Genomic DNA, 21,299 nt, shown 5'->3' on the forward strand with positions numbered 1-21,299 from the left:
CCTAAATCACTGAATTTTAATATTAAAAGGTAATTTAAAAATAATTATTAGTGTATATAAAATAAATTCCATGCATATTTCACAATCACTACAATAATTTTAATTTGATTATATCCACCCAATCTTACTGCATTATCTTCTTTGGCCGACAGGTTATTAATGTTAATAAATAAAAGTTGAAGCTGGGAAGTGGAAACACGGGCAAATAGATAAAACTTTTGGGCCACCAACTTGTAAATTTGTAAAAGATGGGGGCAGAAACTTAATTAGTGGAAATATGTATCGAATGCAAAGAGAAAAAGACAATTACGTGTCAGTGATTTGCAGATCGGCGCCCTGAAGATCCGCGGCTCTTTATTTGTATTTAAAAAATTGGAAGAAAAATTAAAGGGATTAAAAAAAAAAATAATGGTATTAAAAAAAAAATCTCTTTCTCTCTCACACTCTCGCTCTCATTCTCTCTCCTTCCAACAACTCTCTTTCTCATATTTTCTCTCTCTAGATTTCTCTGTATTTAATATTTATTATATTTTTTAAGATAAGATATAAATATGTAAATAAATCTGAACATCACAGCTTCTTTCGATCTCTTCTTTCATTCTTCAACCAATTTTCTCTTTCATAGTTTCCATCATTTTCTCTCTGTTGAAAAAGGTTAGGGTTTGGGTTTGGGTTTGGGTTTCTGGCTTCTCACTCCTGGGACCTAGCAACAACACCAGGCAGCTTCTCAGGTACGTTTGTTAATTCAATGGCCTCATTCCTTAATTATCTTAATCTCGATTTTCATCTTAATTTTTGAAGCTTTGGTTTGATTTTTATATTTTTTTTTGGTTTGATTTGATCTCCGTCAGATTAGGCACTGTTTTCGAATGATTTTGGATGAGTTTTTGGGGTGAGGTTTCTTCTACGTTTTGGTTGCGGGGAAATTGTGGGGGAAAGAGGAGAATTGAAGGGAAAATTGGGATTTTTTTTAGGAGAGCCACTTGAGCTCTAGGTTTTTCTTTCTTTTCCCATGTTTATTTCGGCCACCGAAGGGGAATCTAGGGTGTGGTTGTCTTCCTGAGGAGGTTGCATAACATTTCAGTTACAAGATCTTTGTTTGTTTTAGGCGTGCGGATGGAGGATTGTGTGTATTTTGTGGATTGAGGGGGGTGGGGTGGTGTTTGACTGTGGCGGTGTTGGTGGGGAGTGGGGTAGGGATTGGGTGGAAATGACGGATTTTCAACCACTGCAACAGAAGCCTGAAAGCACAGATGCCCGGAGTGATTTTGAAAGGGGATTGGAGGAGTTGATGCGTGGGCATTTGGATGATTGTATGTCATTTGCTTCGTGTAGCACTATGCGTAATCCAGAGGATGAGGATGAAGAGGGTGATCAGCTTGTACGAAGGAGAAGGAGGTCAGATCTTGAAGGGGATGATTTGGCGGAGTCGTCTGCAGCTCGTCGTCGTCACTCACGGATTTTGAGCAGGTGGGCTGCACGACAGGCACAGGAAATGATAACCACCATTGAGAGAAGGAATCGTGAGACAGAGTTGATGGCACTAGCAGGTCTGCATTCAGTTTCCACACTAGATTTTTCATTTTTGAGGGGGTCTCAGTCTCCAACTTCGAGACAAGGGGCTGTTGACAGGCCCAGTAGTCAAGCTTCTTCAATTTTGCAAATGTGGCGGGAGTTGGAAGATGAACATGTATTGGATCATGCCAGGGAAAGAGTGAGGGAAAGATTGAGGCAGCAAAGGAGTGTTGAATCTAATACTAATGCATCAATTATGTCAGAGAGTCGGGGCAGTGAGAATCAGGGTAGTTTGGAGGATGCAAGCGAGAGTGAGAATGATTATGGGACTTGGTCACATGATCAAGTGGAGCAACCGAATGATCGGGCGGAAAATAACGGGTCTAGCCGAGAGCAATCTCCTGATATTGGGGAAATTGAGAGGGAGAGGGTGAGGCAAATTGTTCGGGGATGGATGGATAGTGGAATGAGTGATCATTCCACTAATGTAACACGAAGGAACAATAGTCCTAGAGCAGAATGGCTTGGTGAAACAGAGCGTGAAAGGGTGAGAAATATTAGAGAATGGGTGCAAATGGCAAGTCAGCAGAGAGGGTCTCGTGGGGGAAGAAGGGAAGGTCAAATTGCTGGAGTTGGAGCTCAAGTTGACAGAGCTCGTGAAGGGCTAGTTGCTGATCAAGATGAAGGCCAACCAGAGCATATTCGAAGGGACGTACTTAGATTCCGCGGAAGACAAGCACTGCTTGATTTGCTTGTGAGGATCGAGACAGAAAGACAGAGGGAACTTCAGGGTTTGCTGGAGCATCGGGCAGTTTCTGACTTTGCTCATCGTAACCGCATTCAGGTCAGTTCTAGTCTTTCATGTCATTTATTTGTTTTGCAGTTGTTTGCTTATGTTCTAATTTTCATCCCATGTGTAAGTACTCTATATGTTCTCCATCAACATCAAATGCTATGAATTTCAGCTAATAGAAATCCAACATTCCTGGGTTTGTTTGCTATCACTAAAATCACAATTGGAGATCTCCAGAGGTTAATATTGTCTTGTGCTTAGTTTATCCTGTCTGCATATTTGGACATTCTGTGTTAGTTAAGTATTCTTCTTGACAAATTAATTTCTCCAGTGTTCTATTTACTTTTGGATGCAAGTTTGTTCTAATTGAAATAAAAAGTAGTTTGTAGAGTGCAGAAAGAAGTACAATATATGTATCCGTTGTTTAGACTGCTATTTCTATTCCTTCTTTTGCTTGATGTTTCTATTGGATTCTCCTCCTATTAAAAAATGAAAAACATGTATGTTAGTTGGAAGTATGGAGTTTATTAAGTCCCTGGTTTTTCTTTTTATTTTTTTAAATACGACTTTTGGTTCTGTCTTCTGACTGGAGTTTTTATTTTTTTTAAAATAATTATCATTTAATTAAAAGCTTGAATATATTTAACCTTACCCAAATCTATAAATAGACTTTAAATCTAAATCCAAAATGCAACATTGATTAGTTCCAATGAAAGCAAGACACATTTGACCATTAGTCATCTGGGCTGGTCTAGATTTGATATCATTGTAGTTCACCTTGTACATGAATTTACTCGGTTGGCATGGTCCCATTCTCAATTTGTTTTGGTGCTTTTTCTTGGGCTGATTTTTATTTCATTTTATAGCATTTTCCTTCCTTTTAGTGAATAGGATAGCAGAAAATTGCCAAACTCCTCCTTCAATGGAAAGTTAAGGGGTTTCAAAAGAAGAATAGAGCAGTTTGGCGCTTGGCTCCCATTTGCTTATTTTGGTGTATTTGGAAAGAGCATAATTGAAGAACCTTCAAAGATGAAGAACTCTCCGATCAGGGTTTAAAGGATCTCTTCTTTTGGACTCTTTTTGAGTGGACTAGGGATTCTTTAGAGCTAGATTTCCCCTCTGTGTTGATTTTCCTAGATACTCTTTTTTTTTTTGATAAGCAAACAAGATATGCATTAGAAAAGGCTAAACGCCACAAAGCATACAGGGAGTAAACAAGACGGCTACAGCCTCAAAAAGAGAAAAAGGCCAAAAAGAACTACCTCCCCTCAAATCCTAGATACTCTTTTTTGTGGTTAACTTTGCTTTGTTTTGTTTGTGTGGTCTTTTTTTGTTTGAGGTGTGTTTGGCTTGTTTCTGTGCATACAACCTGTATACATAGGGCACTCTCCCTCCTTTTTGGTGCTTATTAATGCATGTTCTTGTTGTCTATCAAAAAAATCATTCAGTTTGTTGGTAAGAAAAAGTATACATGGATGTATAAATGGGTTGAGAATTTGGAATATTTGAAGGCTTCACCATGATATGTCTTGAATAAAAGTAAAAAATAGGCTCCTGATCAAATTTTTTTCCATCCTCAAGTAATATACATTGATGAATTCCGTTGCCATCACTAAACCAATAGTTATGTGTTTTTTGCTCTCCTAAAAAGTTCCTTTCTAATCACGTATCTTCACTTCTAAAGGTGTGTCTGAAATGATTACAATTCCTTGCAGTGTTCAGTTATGTTGTTTCTAATGTTATTTTTGAAAAAAGGCATTGGTACTTACGAAGTGTTGTTTTACATTCAGTTGATCTTTATGTTATGTTTTGCACATTTCATGGAATCAACACAATGAATGATTTATTTTTTAATTTGTTACCCAAGCCTTACAGAATTTCCCTTTTGAGCCATTATTTTTTCCCCTTGCATATATAGCCATGGCATATTAATTTGACACTGTAAGAATTCCAGTCATTTCTCAGAGGTAGATTCTTGCGGAATGAAAGACCTATTGAAGAGGAGAGACCGCCTTCAATGGCGGCAAGTGAGTTAGTTCAATTAAGGCAACGGCATACTGTTTCTGGTCTAAGGTAAGACATTTCCTTTTCATTTTTTGGTTCAAAATATTTTTTCTTCATGTTTTCTAGGTTATATTTAGCAATGTGCCATATCTCGCTTTATTGTAGTGGCTTGTATCTTTTGGGATGGTTCTAGTGACAAAAGAATTCAATGAGCACTTAGATGTTTAAGAAATTTGTACTTAAATTAGGGGGAAAAAATAAGACATAATGAAGAATTTACATTGAAGATGGAATGACTAATTTGTAAGATAAATTGTTTAGTACATAATATTATCCTGCAGTGAACTATGTGGGCTACTTCCAGTCTATTGCATGACTGCATGAGATATAGGTATGAAATATTCAACTCTATTCAGAAATGATCCAAACTAATATACGAGAGCAGAAGGCTAAGGAAAATCTTGTCTTTTAGCATAAACATTTCCATCCGTTGTTCACTCAGAAAACTTACATGATGGTTTAGATTATGAGACAAATTAGAAACCACCATTCCACATCCCTTTCTTCACCCAAATGCATTTCCCTTGACTCTCTTTATAAAGCATCATGATTGCATTCCAGTATCTTTTCCATTAAAAAAGGTGCAATGTGAAATCTTGCAACGATAGAGCAAGAAGGTTGAGGGAATCTAATTATTTCATATATACATATACATATAGGATCTAATTAAGATGTTCAGAATGAGATGAGCAGCACAAATCAAGGCTCAAAATCTTGGTCGAGTTGTATCTGCCTTGGCCATGCCTGTTACTGGGCAGATAACTGAGTTCAATATTTGGTTGACTCTTGAAACAATTTTATTGAATTGGTAGTCTTGGGATTCACATGACACTCTGAGATGAGTCTTGTGTCTTCATCCATGGTTCATCTCTGTTAGTTCAGACATTAGTGTTTGGATCTTCATCCATGGCTGATTCATCTGTAGTTCAGACTTTAGAAATCAAATGGCAAGATGGATTGGTACATCAGTGGTTGATCCATCTCCTGTTGGGACATGGAATGGGTATCTTTACAGAGAATGGGAATGGTATTTGGGTTTAAATAAGTAATGGACATTTGATTAGAATTTGGGTTATGGATAATGTGTATTTGTGTTTAATGGGTAATGGGTATTTGATGGACATTTGAGGTTGTATGAAATAAATAGGATATGAATATTGATATGAAAATTGGAAATGAATATGGGTATGAAAAACATATTCACTTTTAGATATGCTGATTCAAAAAAAATAAAAAATAAAAAATAAAAATAATAATAAACATTTTTATTTTTTATAATTGCTTCACTTTTATTTATGTAAATTTGATGGGAAAAATACAGCTAAATATTTTTAGAGGTGTTCATTGCTTTAAAATGATTTTATTTTTTAATAGTTAGAAAATTTATTTTAAAATTTTCAAAATACTTATTCCTATTTGTTATTTTTCATCTTTTATATTTGAAAATAAAAAAATTATATATAATGATTAAATAAAAAAGTTTTTAATTATTAATATTATTGTATACCATTACTAAAACAATGTTACATATAATGTGCTAATTGAACGGCTAAATTTTTTTTAGTAAATAATGAAACTTTTCAGAAAAATTGTTGATGTGAATGGACTCAATAAACTAATAAAAGAAAAAGATATCTATCACATTTGACATTGTTGCAATAGTTATAAAAGCACATGTTTGGATCAGTTTATGATAGTATTAAGAACTTAAAACTCTTTAAACATTCCCAAATGTATTCTTATACCCAATATTGATTTATGATAATTGGTATATCAGAACATATTGGAATTGTAGCTTACTCAATAAAACTTATTTTTGTCTTCAAAAAATAAAAACAATAAAAAGAAATGTTATTATAAAAAGTTAATAACTGTCAGCAAACAAGTTATTTTGAATTTCTTGTTCCTAGTCATGGGGGCATTTTTTCTTGATTGCTGTAGGGAATCTTGGAAAAATGTAGAGATTCTTTTTTCTCCTGTTTTTATTGGATCTGAGTTGCATTTTACGATGCTGAATTGTTTCATGACTAGGCGAGTCGAGCTATTCATATTCAAGTTGAAACTGAGTTGTCGCTAAACTAAACAATACTGGATTATTGTATTTGACTGGCCATGTTCTCAATGGATACGTCCAGACTGAATTGTACTGATATCATCTAATACTTTGAATTATCTGCTCTCTCTCCCTTTCATGCATATACTTGAGCATATGGACACACAGACACCCTTATTTCTCATAAGCATTTAGGTTAGTATCATTTTAGTTTGTACGCTAAGTTTCTCCCTCCTAGATTATTTTCTGTTGCCTGTGTGATTCTGAAGAGGCAAGGAATTTGAGGCGATTCTTTCTCTGCCCAAGTTTCTAGTGTTTTTGTTTGTGAAACTCCACTATCAAAGTGTATCCATGATAGTTGTGTTTATGTTTTTTTTGCTTTTTACTTATTCAAGTATGAGAGTTACAATGATGGTTAGTTGAATGGACTGATGCCATTCCCCTTATATATCAATCAGGGAAGGCTTTCGCTCCAGATTGGAAAATATTGTTCGTGGTCAAGTAAGCAGCCATTCTGATACTCAAACTAACAATAATAGCAATGATTCTACAAACAATCAGACTCAAACAAACACTTCACAGGAGCTACAACATGAAAATAATGAGCAATCACAACCTAGGAGTCAGGAAAATGACATCCAACTTCCGGAGGATCTTGCAGGAAACATGGAAAGCACCACTCCTATTGAAAGCATGAATTGGCAAGAAACTGCTAATCAAGGAGGGAATTGGCATGAACAAGCTGCTGCAGATGAGAGGGAGAACTGGCAACAGTCAACCTATGATGAGTTCAATGATTGGAGGGATGGCGCAGCAGAAGATATGGACGGAACTTGGCAGGAAAATTCAGTTAATGATTGGCCCCAGGGAAGCCCAGGAAATGCACATGGAGGTGAAGTTGTTCCACAAGAAACCCATGGGGGTTGGTCTGAGAATGTCTCTCGTGAAGCTGTGGAAAGTTGGTCAGAAGGGCCTTCTGATCCTCCAAGAACTCGACGTACCGTTCCAGTTAGAAGAATAAATCGATTCCACCCACCAGATGATGATAATGTATACAGTATGGAACTCAGAGAACTTCTCAGCAGGTACTTGATTACTGTTAGAAGGCCCCTTCACATCTTTTAGTTGCCTTTTGCTCTGGTAATTTACTCAATAGTGGGTTTTTTTTTGGCAGGAGAAGTGTCTCAAATCTTCTACGTAGTGGTTTTCGTGAGAGTTTAGACCAATTAATACAGTCATATGTGGAAAGGCAAGGTCGTGCGCCCATTGATTGGGATCTGCATAGAAACTTGCCCACTCCTGCGTCACCAGAGCAGGATGAGGAGCAGCAAAGGGATGAGCAGAACGAGGATCAACGTGATTCCATTGCTAGACCTTCATTGGTGCTACCATCTCCACCAGTACCCCCACCACAGCCACTTTGGCACCAGGATTTACATCACACAAATTGGCCTCGTCACAGCATGCATCGTTCAGAAATTGTGAGCCATCTCTCATCTATCTCCTTTTTTAGTAGAAATATAATTACATATAAGTTACTGACATCTCCCCAGTTGTATTCACATCAACTATTTTCTGAGCCTATTAGGAGAAACACAATAGTAGGATGAGTAGGATTTTTTATGCCCCTGTTAACTTTGCTGTGTATCATCAAATTGTTTCAAATCTCTTAAGTGTCTAATATACCATGAGGCTTCCACAAATGGTAAATTTGCCCATTACAATGTTCAAGTCTCCATCAACTTCCAAGTCCTAGGTTCTTTACTAGCTGCTTTATTCAGTCCTCTCCAGGCAATACATTCTTCTACAATGATGGAAGTGTTGCTTAAATTCCTTTAACCTGCTAATAAGACCTGCTTATAGGTACGTGTAATGACATCACTGCTTCTTCAGAATTGCTTTGGTTAATCCTAGATTCATCACAATCCTGTTTCCAACCAGCAGTTCTTGGGGGCTCCCAAGTAGCCCATTGATGAGATTTTCTGCACATGTTCAGTCCACTACAAAGCACCACTATTCTTCAAAATGAGATTAGAATAAAGCTCACAAAATCTCTTAAAAGCTTTTTGTCTAGTTGCTTAACATGGGTTTGATTGTTTCAATTACAAAGTACCTGGTTTATTTAACCCTTTCTCATAGCATTTTCTTGAACAAAAATTATGGTTATGGTTACTAAGAACGCTTTTCACTTGAGGCTCATTTGGTTCATGGAATGAAGTAGTGGAATGAGTTATCCATTCTTGAAATGGAAAAACTAGGAATTATTTTTTCTAATTCTAGTGATTGGTAATAAGAAGATTCAATGTTGTAAAATAATTTTCCATTCTCACCTATATAAAAAAAATAATTTTCCATTTTCATTCAATGTTTGGTTTGAATAAGAATGGAGATCAAATTTATGCTAAATTTCTAATAACGACCTATCAATTCCATGCATACTACATACATAAAAAACTTATAAAATGTAGTATATAACATTATAATTAAGAACTTCTAATAAAACCACTGTTTATGCAAAATAATTTTTGATTTAGAAAGCCATCTAATATTATAATACTTGTACCTTCAAATTTTTATATAAACTTATAAAATAAGATATATAATATCAACAATTACTAATGCATACACAATATCATCTTTGTCATCATATTAATAAAAGTTTACTTACCATTAATAAAAACAAAATAATCTGCTTCACTAACTAATGCATAAATGTAAATATTCCACTTTTATTAGATTCTTAATAACAACATACTAACTTGAAAGACTAAAAGTATCTACAATTAAATTATGTGAAAGCATAAAGACTACCATCTTTATTACATTCCTAGTAGAAACTTATTTGCCACGAAGATGCATCTCCAGTCATTTAATTTAATTTTTTTTTATAAAAGGGATGGTGAAGTTAATGTAAAAGCATAAAGACTATCATCTTTAATACAGTCCTAGTAGAAACTTATTTGCCATGAAGAAGCATCTCCACTCATTTAATTTTAATTTCTACAGGAGATAGTATCTCTTAATAATTTATCTTTGCATGTTTAATGATTTGTTTTTGTAATTTGGGAGACAAATATAAGTACATTTTTCTGTGATAACCACATCCCTGGTGGATTTGTATGGAAAGCAATATCTAGGGCAGGTATTTCCATGGAATGTCTGAAGACACTGTTAATAAATTAAAACAAGTATCATATTGACGTATGACTGCTGAGGCTTCATTTCTGAGCAATCCAATCTGGTGTTCTGATCAAATTTTGGTTGTCAGTTTTCACTCCCATATTGCTGTCATTGAGTGGAATGTTTAGCTTGCTGATCCCCATGTTTAACTAATGACAAACTGGATGGGAATCTGGATGGTGAATTGCTCATATTAGAATGCCTTGATGTTTTCCCCCCAAATTCCTCTTGGATGGTTAAGCAAGTAACTTTGTTGTTTATTTCTATTTTCTGCACATACATGTCAATCCCAAACCTATTAAAGATATTGTGTTTGTGCTAGACCTATTTCAATATTTCCCAGTTTGAACTTAGTGTGCATGCTGACATGGAGCAGGAATGGGAAATGATTAATGATCTGAGAGCAGATATGGCAAAGCTTCAGCAAGGCATGAATCACATGCAAAGGATGTTGGAGGCTTGCATGGATATGCAGCTGGAGTTGCAGCGCTCAGTCAGACAGGAAGTATCTGCTGCTCTGAACCGATCAGCTGGTGAACCAGGTTTGTTTACAATCTCAAAATAATTATTCTTGTACTTTGCTGTTGCGTGGAAAAAAGTGACAACACTTAAATGAGTGGGAACTAAAAGTGCACCTCCTTCTCTTGGGAAATTCCTATGTTCAATTTTGTTTTTAACCCAAGTTGTTCAAAAATTCCTTTTCTTTGTGTTAATCCCATTGATTTGTTCTGATGAATAAAATATCATGCAACCACGAAAAATTGTCACAGGGATGAGTGTAGAGACATCGGAGGATGGATCTAAATGGGGTCATGTGAGGAAAGGAACTTGTTGTGTTTGTTGTGATAGCCACATCGACTCTCTATTGTACAGGTATATGCCTGCTTATTTGTGCTTTTTCCCTCTGGGATCTATCTTTTTTTTTTATCAGAACCTCCGGGATCTATCTTGGGACTACCTTTTAATTTCGTGTTGCTGTTTCTTCCCCTTATCTTTACTGTCTTCCGTTGAAAAAAAATGTGCAGATGTGGGCACATGTGCACTTGTTCAAAATGTGCAAATGAGTTGGTTCGTGGTGGAGGAAAGTGCCCATTGTGCCGAGCCCCGATTGTTGAGGTCATCCGAGCTTACTCTATACTGTAAAAAGAGGAGAAAAAGGTAACCCAAAAAAAAAGAAAAAAAAAAAAAAAGGGAACGCCATAGAGCGAATGATAAGATTTAGGGGGAAGCCAATGTCAGTTCCTTTACACACGTACAGGAAGCCCCTCAGGTTCTTATCTGTAGAGTGCTTATTAGTTGCCAATGTTTTTCTGCTTATATGTGTAACATTATGCAGTGTATAATTGGGAATAACGTATGACATCTTTCATTCGTCATTCACGCGTAAATAAAAATGTTGATTATATGATTCTTTTTACTTCTTTCTCCCATTGTAATCTCAAGACTAATTTCTCCCTCTATAGCAAAAAAGGGGAATCCATGAGGTTGCTTATAGAAGCTATCTAACACCCCCCACTTTCGTCCTCATGATGTTTTTCATATGATGACATTGTTCTAAGTCTTCTGTTCTTCTGGTGATGTCTGAAGATGGGTAGAGTATGTTTGAAATGACTGCGTATATCCTTGCAGAGTTGGGCAGCAAGTATAAAACTCTCACCAATTTTCTACTGTGCAAAACGGTGGCATTATTGGAGACCAGTGGCAGTGGCGAAGCCACAGATTTTCCATTAGATGTCTGCCTTTATTCTCAACTGCTCAGACTTCAAGGGCTCATTCACACTTCAGATATATTTTTAGAAGCATTCAATATTCATAAAGTTATTATTATTTTAATTTTCAGGGGCAGTTATATTATATACAGCTGTCACATTCTCGGAAGAACTGAAATTTTATTGTCACGAGGAGCCTCAGTGGCTTTTATTCCCTCAGGATAATAATATACATTATTTTAATTAATTCAACATGAATTTGAGCAATTGATTTAAGAAAATCAAAATTAGTAGGAAAGAATGTGGGTGGGGGAAACCAGGAAAAAGGAAAACTCACGGCCCCTCTGGATTCATTAAAACCAACTCCTACTGTTGACAGTCTTGAGCTTCATCACCAGTTCCTCCCGCTCTGCTTCTACCTCAGCATATTTCAGGCTCATATGGGAGTACCGCTCTTGAATCTCTCTCAACTCTGCTTCCAGGGATGATACCTTGTCCTTGTATCCTTCTTTCTTTACTCCTCCTTCATCTCTCACTTTCTTGTCCGCATATGAATGATTGCTTTGTTCCCCCGACGACAAACTGAAAAAATAAACAGCATAAACAGCAGTAAGAAATCCATCTCACACTTCAACAACTCCATCTGAGCATTAATGTGAAGCAAGTTGCAGGAATAGTTGTTCAGGCGAGACAAAATACAGTGTTGGGCCAACTGAAAAAAATTTAATCATGGGATGTTCCAAACTCACCTTCGTTTGATTCTGATCTGTCCGTATTTGTTAAATTAGCAAAAAACATGTATGTCCAGATTGATAAATGTGTATTGATTTGGATGACAGTCATGGCTAATTGACATGAGGGTTAAGGAGATGGTCATTGATAGTGTGCTCAGAATTAGAAGATGTTCCATTAACACTCACCTCTTAAGCTGGACTCTATACATTTCATTTGTCTCCAGAGCCTCAGACAGTCGATTCTCTAGAAGCTGTATCTTTGGCATGGGATCTTCTATAACATGAGAACTTCCGCTACAATAATTATCAACCTGAAAGGAGAAGAGAAGGAAACACAGAGAGGTCAAAAGTAATCAACCTCATCAAAAGGAATTTCATTATCAGATCCATCCTAAGGAATTACTTTTCCACCTAAAGCAGGACAGGGAGCTAAATCATCTTTGATCTATGCCTAAATTGTCTTGACTATTTGAAAGTTGTCTTGATAGATTCTTATTTGGAGATGGTTGCCATTGATTTTCACTAACCTGGATGATATCGTGTTCCTTTGTCTGTCAATTTAGAAGAGAAAGATCCAAGACTAAATTTTTATCCTAGATGATTCTAATTATATTTGATGTGAATAACAAAAATGGCTGAATACAAACCTCCAAGGGGTTCAACTTGTCATTGGTAGGAGTACCCATGGAATTGGATTCAGGAGAAACAGGAAAATTTCTAGCGCTGGACTCACTTTGATCCTGATTTACTTCTTTTTTCTTTTTCAGTTCCTCTTCAAGGGCTTGTGTTCTGTTTAGGCACTCCTCTTTCTCCTCCTCAAGGTATTTTATCTTCCACCGAAATTGGCTATTAGTTCTCTTAATCCGGCCAAGCTCATTTTTCATCTCCGCGTCTCGTGCACATAATGCTTCTCTTGCAGTTAAATCTCCCTCCAGCCGCAAAATCTTTTCCTCGAGGGCAACTTTACTACTCTTGCAGTCCTCTAATTCAGATACAGCTGCTTGCATACTAGAGATTTTCTGAATAAATGAGATTTTCTCAGCCTTCAAATCTTCATAATCTGCAGATTGTAGCTGAAGTGATGCCTCCAGTCTTTCATTTTCAAATTTGGCCTCATTGAGTGATCTCTTAAGAGCCAGAACCTCGTCTTGAAGCAGTGCTGTTTTCTGCAATTGCATCTTGAGGCTGGAAATTTCTTCTGTTTGTTGCTGCATTTCATATTCAGAAGTTTTAAGCTTCAAGCCAACCCTGTTAATGGTGCCTTTAAGTTTCTCTTCATTAGATTTCACTTCTGCCAATAACCCCAGTAGCTTTGCATGGTCAGCTGCCAAAACTTCCTGGTTCTGCCTCGTAGCAGCAAGCTCACTCACAAGCCCCATGAGCTTTGTTTCAGATTCTACCCGGACAGTATTCAGCTTGTTCTCAGAATTAGTAAATTTTTCTTTGACTTCTTGAAGAGCAGCTTCCAGCTTAGCCTTATCTGCCCGTAAACAAGACACTTCAAGTACTGCTTCTGAAGCTGTTTGTTCCCTCTCATCTTGGGTTGCAGATATCTGTTCACTGAGGTGTGCTATCTCTCTTTTAAGATCCTCAACTTCAACAGTCTTCTCCAAGTACATCTGATTTAGAAGATTCTCTTCCACAGCAAGTTTTTCTTTATGATTTCTGTTTTCTTGAACAAGTGTCTCTAGTTCTGTATTTAGAGTTTTCTCTTTCACTGAAATTTCTTCCAGTGTTGAAGATAAAGTTTCTTCTAAATCTTCAATTTTTCTTGAGCAGTACAAGAAGTATTCTTGTGATTCCCTCAATTTGGCTTCCAGGACAGTACACCGCTCATACATTTCCAACTTTTGCTTCCTGAGCTCTCCATTAGACTTCTGAAGTGAACTACATTCTTCAATGAGACTTTCAGCTGTAGCCTGTAACTTGGGATTTGCTTGCTTCAGATACTCGCACTCTTCTTGAGATTCCAACCACCTCTTTTGCATGTCCTGCAACTTTTGTTTCATGTCAACTTTTTGTGCTTGCATTTCAGTTTCCAATCTTCTAATCTCATCCTGAAGATTCTTGGCATGAGATTCTGAATTTTGTAATACCAAACGACCTGACTCCCTCTCATCAGTGAAATATCTCAATTGAGCTTCCAAGCCAGATATCCGTTCTGATAACTGTACATTTTCTTCTTCTAATTCAGACAAGTGGAGCTCTAGCTCGTCTTTGCTGCTTTCTAGCTCTAGTGATTTCCTTTCAAGGATCTTGTTTGATGAAACCAGGGATTCCATACTAGTATTAAGCAACACCATATCATTCCTCAAATCATCCAGGCATTTAGAGGTGACACTACTTTCTCTTTGCATAATTTCCATATTTTCCTCCAACTGACGTTTTTCAGCTTGAAGATTAGAAATTTGAGTTTCCAAGTCCCTCTGGCAATGCCTTACAGCCACAATCTCTTCTTCCTTCAGCAAATGATTGGCCTTAAGCTTGTCTATCTCACAAATCTTCACCAACAATTCCTTGCTCAGATCTGTAAATTCAGATTCCAGTTCTATATTTAAACTGCTCGAACCTTGACAAGAGAAAGGAGGATCATTTTCCTTCAAATCATTACACACCAGTTCATCTTGGACTACATTATCATTTGTGTTTCTTGCTCTGATCCCTTCTCTACTATGGAGTTCATCTTCAGACTCAGTAGTTTTTGCTTCAAACAATTTGTTCAGCTGGATTAAATTGTTCAAAATAGACTCAACCTGTGCTTTCTGAGTGATCAGCTCTGTATTTTTCAAAAACTTTGGACTATAGACACCATATTTACATTCAATATTTTCAGGTGAATAAAGAGTATACTGTTGCTTCTTGATGTTGGCTAAAGAAAGTTGAATCTGTTCACATAATTCAGAAAGGATTCTAGATCTTTCAATGGCAGCATGTGATTCAGAATTTTCAAGGCTTACGGAGACATCTGCAAGATGGGTTTTAGTCTCAGTTTCTTCTTGGTAAAACTTCAACTGTAGTTGCAGTGCAGCAATCTCAATTTCCTGCTCTTCTGCTTTGGTATGACAATTGTAGAGTTCACTATCAAGGTGGCAAGCTTTATCCTTGAAAATTTGCAGCTGCAGTTCCAGGTCTGTACACTTATTATTAAGATCTGTACATTGCAACTGGAAGTTGTTGGCAGTGACTTCTTCAACAAGGATTTCCTTCTGCTTCAGCTCTTCTTCAAGCCGGTCAATTTGGGATTTCAATTTAGTCACTTCAGATTCAGAGGTATGGGGAGAACCATTACCCACAAACTCACTGGATAAAGACTTAAATGAGGCAGCACATGTCATAAGATCCTTGCTTGATTCTTTGATCTTGAAATGAAGCGATAGGTTTTCGTCTGTAAGCTCAACGCAATCTCTCTCGAGCTCCTGTACCTTGACTTTTAGAGCTTCGATTTCTTTGATTAGATTGTGATCTCCTCCATTTTGAGGCCCAGTTTCCTTCACATTTAGAGCATGGATAGCTTCTGATAGCTTTGTTTCCAAACTGATGATATCTACCTCTTTTGCAGCTAATTTACACTTCCATTCTTCCTGACAATCCAACAGAGCTTGAGCTTTAAGATCTCGTTCAATTTCTATCTCATGGTTTTTTTCCTCCAGAGTATTTTGCAGATAATGAATGGAACTTTCCAAATTCTTTTGCGATTCAAGTAACTGTTCTAGCTGGAGTTCTAAGGTACTTGTGTCCTCTGGTTCAAACTCTGCATGCAAATCTGATATTGGGTGCTCAACAGCACTACCAGCCAGATCTGAATCACAAGAGGCCTTTCTCTTGACTAAAATATCCCCTCTTGAACTTACTTTCCCCCAGTCTTCATGCCCAAGGCTACACTCGTCTACATCAAATTTTGATTTCAGCATTGAAAGGTCAGTTATCTCCATTTTCTGTTTCTCTATCATCTCCTCCATTTCCTGAAGAACTGAAACAAGCTCAATGTTTGATTCTTGGGTCTTCTTTAGCTGTATGGTTAAATTAGCATTTGATTCCTTTTGAAACTTTATCTCATCTTCCAGTTCCTGCTGAATATTATTCATATTTTGGGCTTGAAGCTTCAAATTCTCAGTATCCTTTTGTCTTACAGTCAATTCTTCCAACAAAAAATTCAGTTGTTCAATTTCCTGCCTCAGTCTATTGCATTCTGTATGTGATGCAGCAAGCTCCATATCCAGATCTGCCTGGTTTTTGGATTGGTTGGAGAATTCCTTCCTCAATATCTCTAGGTCATGCATTAGTTTCCGAGCATTTTGCTCCCACATCCTAGCTTCTGCTCGAAGTTCCTCAAATGCACCTTCTGCAGCTTCCAGGTCTTTACAAGAACCAGCATTGCGTAATGGTGATGTGGCAATAGCATGTGAAACTCGTCCAAAATCATCTCTCTGATTTTGAAGATGGCTTCCTGAACTTGAGACCTTTGAATTAAAAGATGAGCGATTTGATCTAGAAATATCATTAGCAGGATAAGAGCCAAAAAGTGAACTGCTATTGGAGCTTGTTGAATCTTGTTTTCCAATCAAATCGTTCATTACCCCAGTAAAGGGATTTTGAGGGGATAAGTTTTCTCTCCCTAGGGAACCCTCCATAGAGTCAAAGCTGCGATGTGAACCTGATGCTGAGCGACTTGTGTCCTGTAGTGCAGAGAGAAGGATTTTTAACTACATGACTGCAAAGCAAATGCAATAAGGAAAAAAAAAAAAGTAAAAATTTAATGCATGTGCAAATAAGTACATGCAGAAACAGTATCAGGCTGGATTGATAGGTCCTTGTTCACTTATTAGTTTGCATCACTGTGCTATAAGAAAGCTAAAAACGGCAGCAAGACCCAAGTCATAGAACATGTTAATTGTGCCCCTATTCTCTACTCCTTATTAATGCAAGCAGACTGTCAAGACACCTGTCTATATATAACAGGTTATTAGATCCTTGACTAAGGAAACAAAGAAATAAAAGGCCATATTTTGGTCCCAGATAATTTTTTCTTCTATTGCAAATTTCCTTGGACAGGTTACCTTATAGAGCAAGAACAAAACTGATATTCTTGTCATGAAGCTTGGTCAAGATAAAGAAACTATAATTTAAAACCTCAGAATTTTATGAACGAAAGCATGACTTTATACAATAAATGTTGTGGGATATGCTCCCTGTTTCTTTAAGAACCAGAGAAAAAGTCCTTTTGCAGTGGGATAAATGCCCTGGTTTATGCACAATCAGAGAAAGAATTCCTATGAGGCACTAACAATATGATAACCTTGGGTTTTTACAGCCAGCCAAGTCAGAAGCCCAGACTTCAATTTGAAGCACTTCACTGCAACTATCAGGCCATAGACTAAAAAATGAAAAATTTAAAATGCTTGTGGCTCATAGCTTTGAGTTAAAAAGATTTGGGAGGCTAGAGGATGGCTGGTGGCTCACATGTCAAGATCTGGTAATTTATACTCACTGATCACATGGCTGAAGTTCATAATCCAACTGTATATCAGGACAAATCCCTCTCTCTCTCTCTCTCTCTCCCTTTCTTATATATACGTATGTATGTATGCATGTGCTGATTTGCCTATTTTCATATTTTCATTTGCATTATTAGAAAGAACAAAGAACAAGAAATGGGATTATAAATAAGCATAAGTCTGCTAATGGAGAAAAGCTAAGTTGAAGCCTATAGAGAAAGGCATAAGACTTTTTATAAGAAAGGTAAGTGCTCATACTTTACCACCAGTTTCTCCTGGATGATATGTACTGTCAAATTGGTTACTAGAGGAAGATCCAATGCTCCTGGTGAATGTACTGTCAGACACATCTGATATGTTCTCTAGATCATCATACTCGGCAGATGAATCTTCCACATGTGAATTTGTATTTTGCCATTGCTCGTCCCTGTGAAAGTAGCATTAGCTATTTCAAAACTGCAAGGAAAATCAGAATATTAAAACAATACAACATTTCACATTTGCTGCCAACCTGAGTGTTGTTCTTGGTGTTAGGCACTGAATTTTAACCTGCACACCAGAAGCATAACCAAAAGGTTTGCATCAGTTATGTGTTAACAGTTTTAAGAACTTCATGTTTCCAAAACTGAGAATGTGGTAGGGATAACTGAAAAAACAGTGTATATATTCCAGACTAGGAGCACATGGACAGGTCACTAGAGTCTCAAATTTAAGGCTGACCCCTTGTGTATTTGTTCTCGATGTTTTAGTTTATAAACTTCAGCCAACTGTAATAAATTTCCACTAGTCTATCCTGAAAATTTTAAAATGTTGGAACAACTGAACTGTCATGTAAAATTTCTAGAAAGCTTAATTTGTTGGAATTTAGTCTCACAATGCATGTCAAGCTGACATAATATTGTAACATCAATATATATATTTCCAATAGTAGGAATCTGACAGAGTTCCAGAACACAGCCCACTCCACACATCCAGAGTCCTTAACCACAATGCTAAGTGACATAATAACAACATGCCAGCTACCCCAATACACTTTGAATTGTCAAAAATATCCTTGCACCTAATTTCCCAAATTCCACTTGTAACTTCTATATTAACCACTAAAGCTGATAAAACACATCAAAATAGCTTTGAAAGCCAACTTAACTCAATTATCATGAAGAATATAAACATCCCAAGCACAACCCTGTTCTTTGAAAGAAAAGTATAATCAATTTGACATCAAGAGACCTTTTCACATGGAGCCAAACCGCTCAATTTCAAATTAAGAAGCATGATGATGGTTTGAAGAGCAGTGGCAAATGTGTCAAAAAAGGGAGTAACTGGTGATACACTAAAGCTTAGCAGGGAATCGTCAAATTCATGCCTTGTGAAATGAAATCTAGCACAAATGGTCTATGTGAATCATGTCAAAAGCTAGTGCAAGAAACATGAAAAACATGATAAGGTCATGTGATCTGGATTGGGATCCACTTAAAGATGTTAGCAGTCTGGTGCAAGAAACATGATACAAGCCCCACATTTTGAGAGAATTGATGAGAATTGAGAGTAGTGCATGAAGGTGGGATAGCACACGAGAAGCAGGAATGGTGTGTCAGAAGAGGGCGTGGTACCTAGTGCATAGTGCACGCTGAGAAGTTCATGATGCAGAGCCGACCCAAACAATAGAAAGTAGATTCCTTGCATACTATGCTTCATTGGTGACATTGAGATTATTCAGTGGAAAATCATTTTCCTAAAATAGTTAATTTGGTAGTTCATCAATAACCTTGTCAAGATGACCCAAGATATGTTTTCAATAAGCAACATGGGAAATCCATAATTTTGAGATCATCAAATTATCATAGGTTTAATTATCCATAAAAAGAATAAACCAAAAGGCAATGAAGAAGGAATTTTCTGGAACAAATGTGAGAATTATCTTCCTCTGATGCTTGCTTGACTGTGAATGAGAAGAAAACATTAGATCAGGCTAATAAACTCATGGTTGTAAGAGAAAAGCTCTGTGACCCTATTAAAAGGAGTGGATAGAAAGAAGTAAGGTATCAGGGTGACAAAATTTGAGAAGAGACTCTTCTCAGTACAGCCTTTAAAAATTAAAGAAACGCACCTTCCCATAAAAGCATTTACATTCTTAACAGAAAAAATAGTTTCACAATTTGAACTATGGTATCACAAAAACTTCAACAACACTGCATCATAGATGCACATGTGGTTATTAAAAACAAGCATTGAAAACATTAGATCACTCACTTGTAAAGTTGTTCCATGATGGCATTTCTCCAATGGTAACGAAAGAAGAAAAGAAGCTTTTGAACTCACGTAACCGGCCAGATTAACTGTAGCCTCTCCAAGAATCCCAGACCTGGATGATCCCTATAATGATAGTAACATTTAAACTTGAGTTTATTAGGGAGAAAAAATAGAAAGAACAAATGATGGGTTTCATACACAATTGATTAAAAATCAAATAAAAATCAACTACAGATTCAGAAATAAACATAGGCATCATACCATGGCAACAACGAGCTTAAAGAGGCACTCTTCCACCTCTTTTGAAGCATCATCTTGTGGAATCCAAATAGAATCGGACAAAGTTTCTGTCCATCGACAGTTCCCAGTCCGTACAGATGATTTCCCTGTCTTGGTGGTTGTTCTCCCTGTTTCCACAGAGATAATAGAAACACAAAGCTTGTCCCATCCTTTAGGGACCTGCAAATTCAAAACCATGGTAAGAAAAACTACACATAAATACTGTTTGAATGCCGTTTCAGAACTTGAAATATCCAAAGCTGCATTGTTTAATTTATGTGTCTGAAAACATTTCATTGAATGGGTAAAACATATCAAAGCAAAAAGAAATATATCGATTCCATTTCCACAACGATACAAGACGTCCTAAGAACCTTATCCAAATTTTCCTGAAAGTAATAATCGAAAAACTAAAAAAAAAAAAAAAAAAAAATCCAATTCAACTTTCCAATAAAATAGCAAATTTGAAGGTATCACTCCATCTTCAACGGCTGACACAGAGAAAAAACGGAAGAAAAGAAAAAAATAAATAAAAATCCACAGGTCCGTTTGGTTACGCGGAAAACGTCGGAGAAGAAAAAAACGACAAGTGAGAGAATCTGAAAAGAGGAGATGTGCGACTCAGATTTCCAGGGAAGCAAACAGAGAATGTAGAGAGAGAAGAGTGAAACCTGGAGAGCCTGAAAGCCGGAGAAGTTGAAATGGAATCTGTGGCCAGATTTGTCAGGCTTGTGCCTGTGCAGCCTGAACATTTTCCTTCTCTTTCCTTCACTTTCTCTTTCTTTCTCACCCTTCATTCATTCAATAATTTTCCACTGTCCACACACATGACACTGCTCAGACTTCCAGAATGGGAGACTTAGCTCGCAATTCCTGCTTTCATGGATTTTTCTTCTAAATTTCGCTACCTGATTTTTTGTCTTTTTCTCTACTCCTACCCCTATTGTTTACACTTATTCTCATCTGCCCCATTTTTCTCTTTTTTGCTCATTCTATTATTTCTTTAATTAATCATATTTTCAATAAATAAATTGGATGCCACCTAAGCTCATGTGTCTTATTAACAGGCACATTTTACCTATACATATATATAATAAAATAATAAAAAGTGAGATTAGCTTCACTTGAATATCTATTTGTTTGTTTTTATGCAAGTGGAGTGGGTTGTCCCCCCAGATATGAGGTTGATGGTGGTCCCTTTTTTATTTTTATTTTTAATAATAT

The 21,299-nt window shown here is 36.7% G+C and overlaps 2 protein-coding genes across 5 annotated transcripts; one reads left to right on the forward strand and one right to left on the reverse strand.

Moving 5' to 3' along the window:
• Nucleotides 1–400: 400 nt before the first annotated feature.
• LOC100241098 (uncharacterized) lies at nt 401–11,022 on the forward strand. Of its 4 annotated transcripts, XM_010660020.3 has the most exons (9): nt 401–731; nt 852–2,359; nt 4,263–4,381; nt 6,884–6,926; nt 7,008–7,510; nt 7,600–7,906; nt 9,982–10,147; nt 10,376–10,478; nt 10,631–11,022. In XM_010660020.3, exons 2-9 carry the CDS (start codon nt 1,211–1,213, stop codon nt 10,746–10,748), a joined length of 2,508 nt encoding a protein of 835 aa, XP_010658322.1. In that variant the 5' UTR covers nt 401–731; nt 852–1,210; the 3' UTR covers nt 10,749–11,022. The 4 variants fall into 4 exon arrangements, with proteins under 4 accessions (XP_010658322.1, XP_010658321.1, XP_002263930.1 ...); XM_010660019.3 differs by having other exon boundaries at nt 6,884–7,510; XM_002263894.4 differs by having other exon boundaries at nt 857–2,359; nt 6,884–7,510.
• A 452-nt stretch (nt 11,023–11,474) lies between these two features.
• Nucleotides 11,475–20,950, reverse strand: LOC100254715 (uncharacterized). Its single transcript, XM_010660018.3, has 8 exons — nt 20,747–20,950; nt 20,058–20,255; nt 19,797–19,919; nt 18,055–18,092; nt 17,802–17,970; nt 12,696–16,724; nt 12,235–12,359; nt 11,475–11,896 (listed from the first exon to the last, which is right to left on the reverse strand). The coding sequence occupies exons 1-8, from the start codon at nt 20,870–20,872 to the stop codon at nt 11,668–11,670; spliced, it is 5,037 nt and encodes a 1,678-aa protein (XP_010658320.1). The 5' UTR covers nt 20,873–20,950; the 3' UTR covers nt 11,475–11,667.
• Between the last annotated feature and the right edge of the window lie 349 nt (nt 20,951–21,299).

The sequence above is a fragment of the Vitis vinifera genome, chromosome 13 (assembly GCF_030704535.1).
Source record: "Vitis vinifera cultivar Pinot Noir 40024 chromosome 13, ASM3070453v1".
NCBI lineage: Eukaryota > Viridiplantae > Streptophyta > Magnoliopsida > Vitales > Vitaceae > Vitis > Vitis vinifera.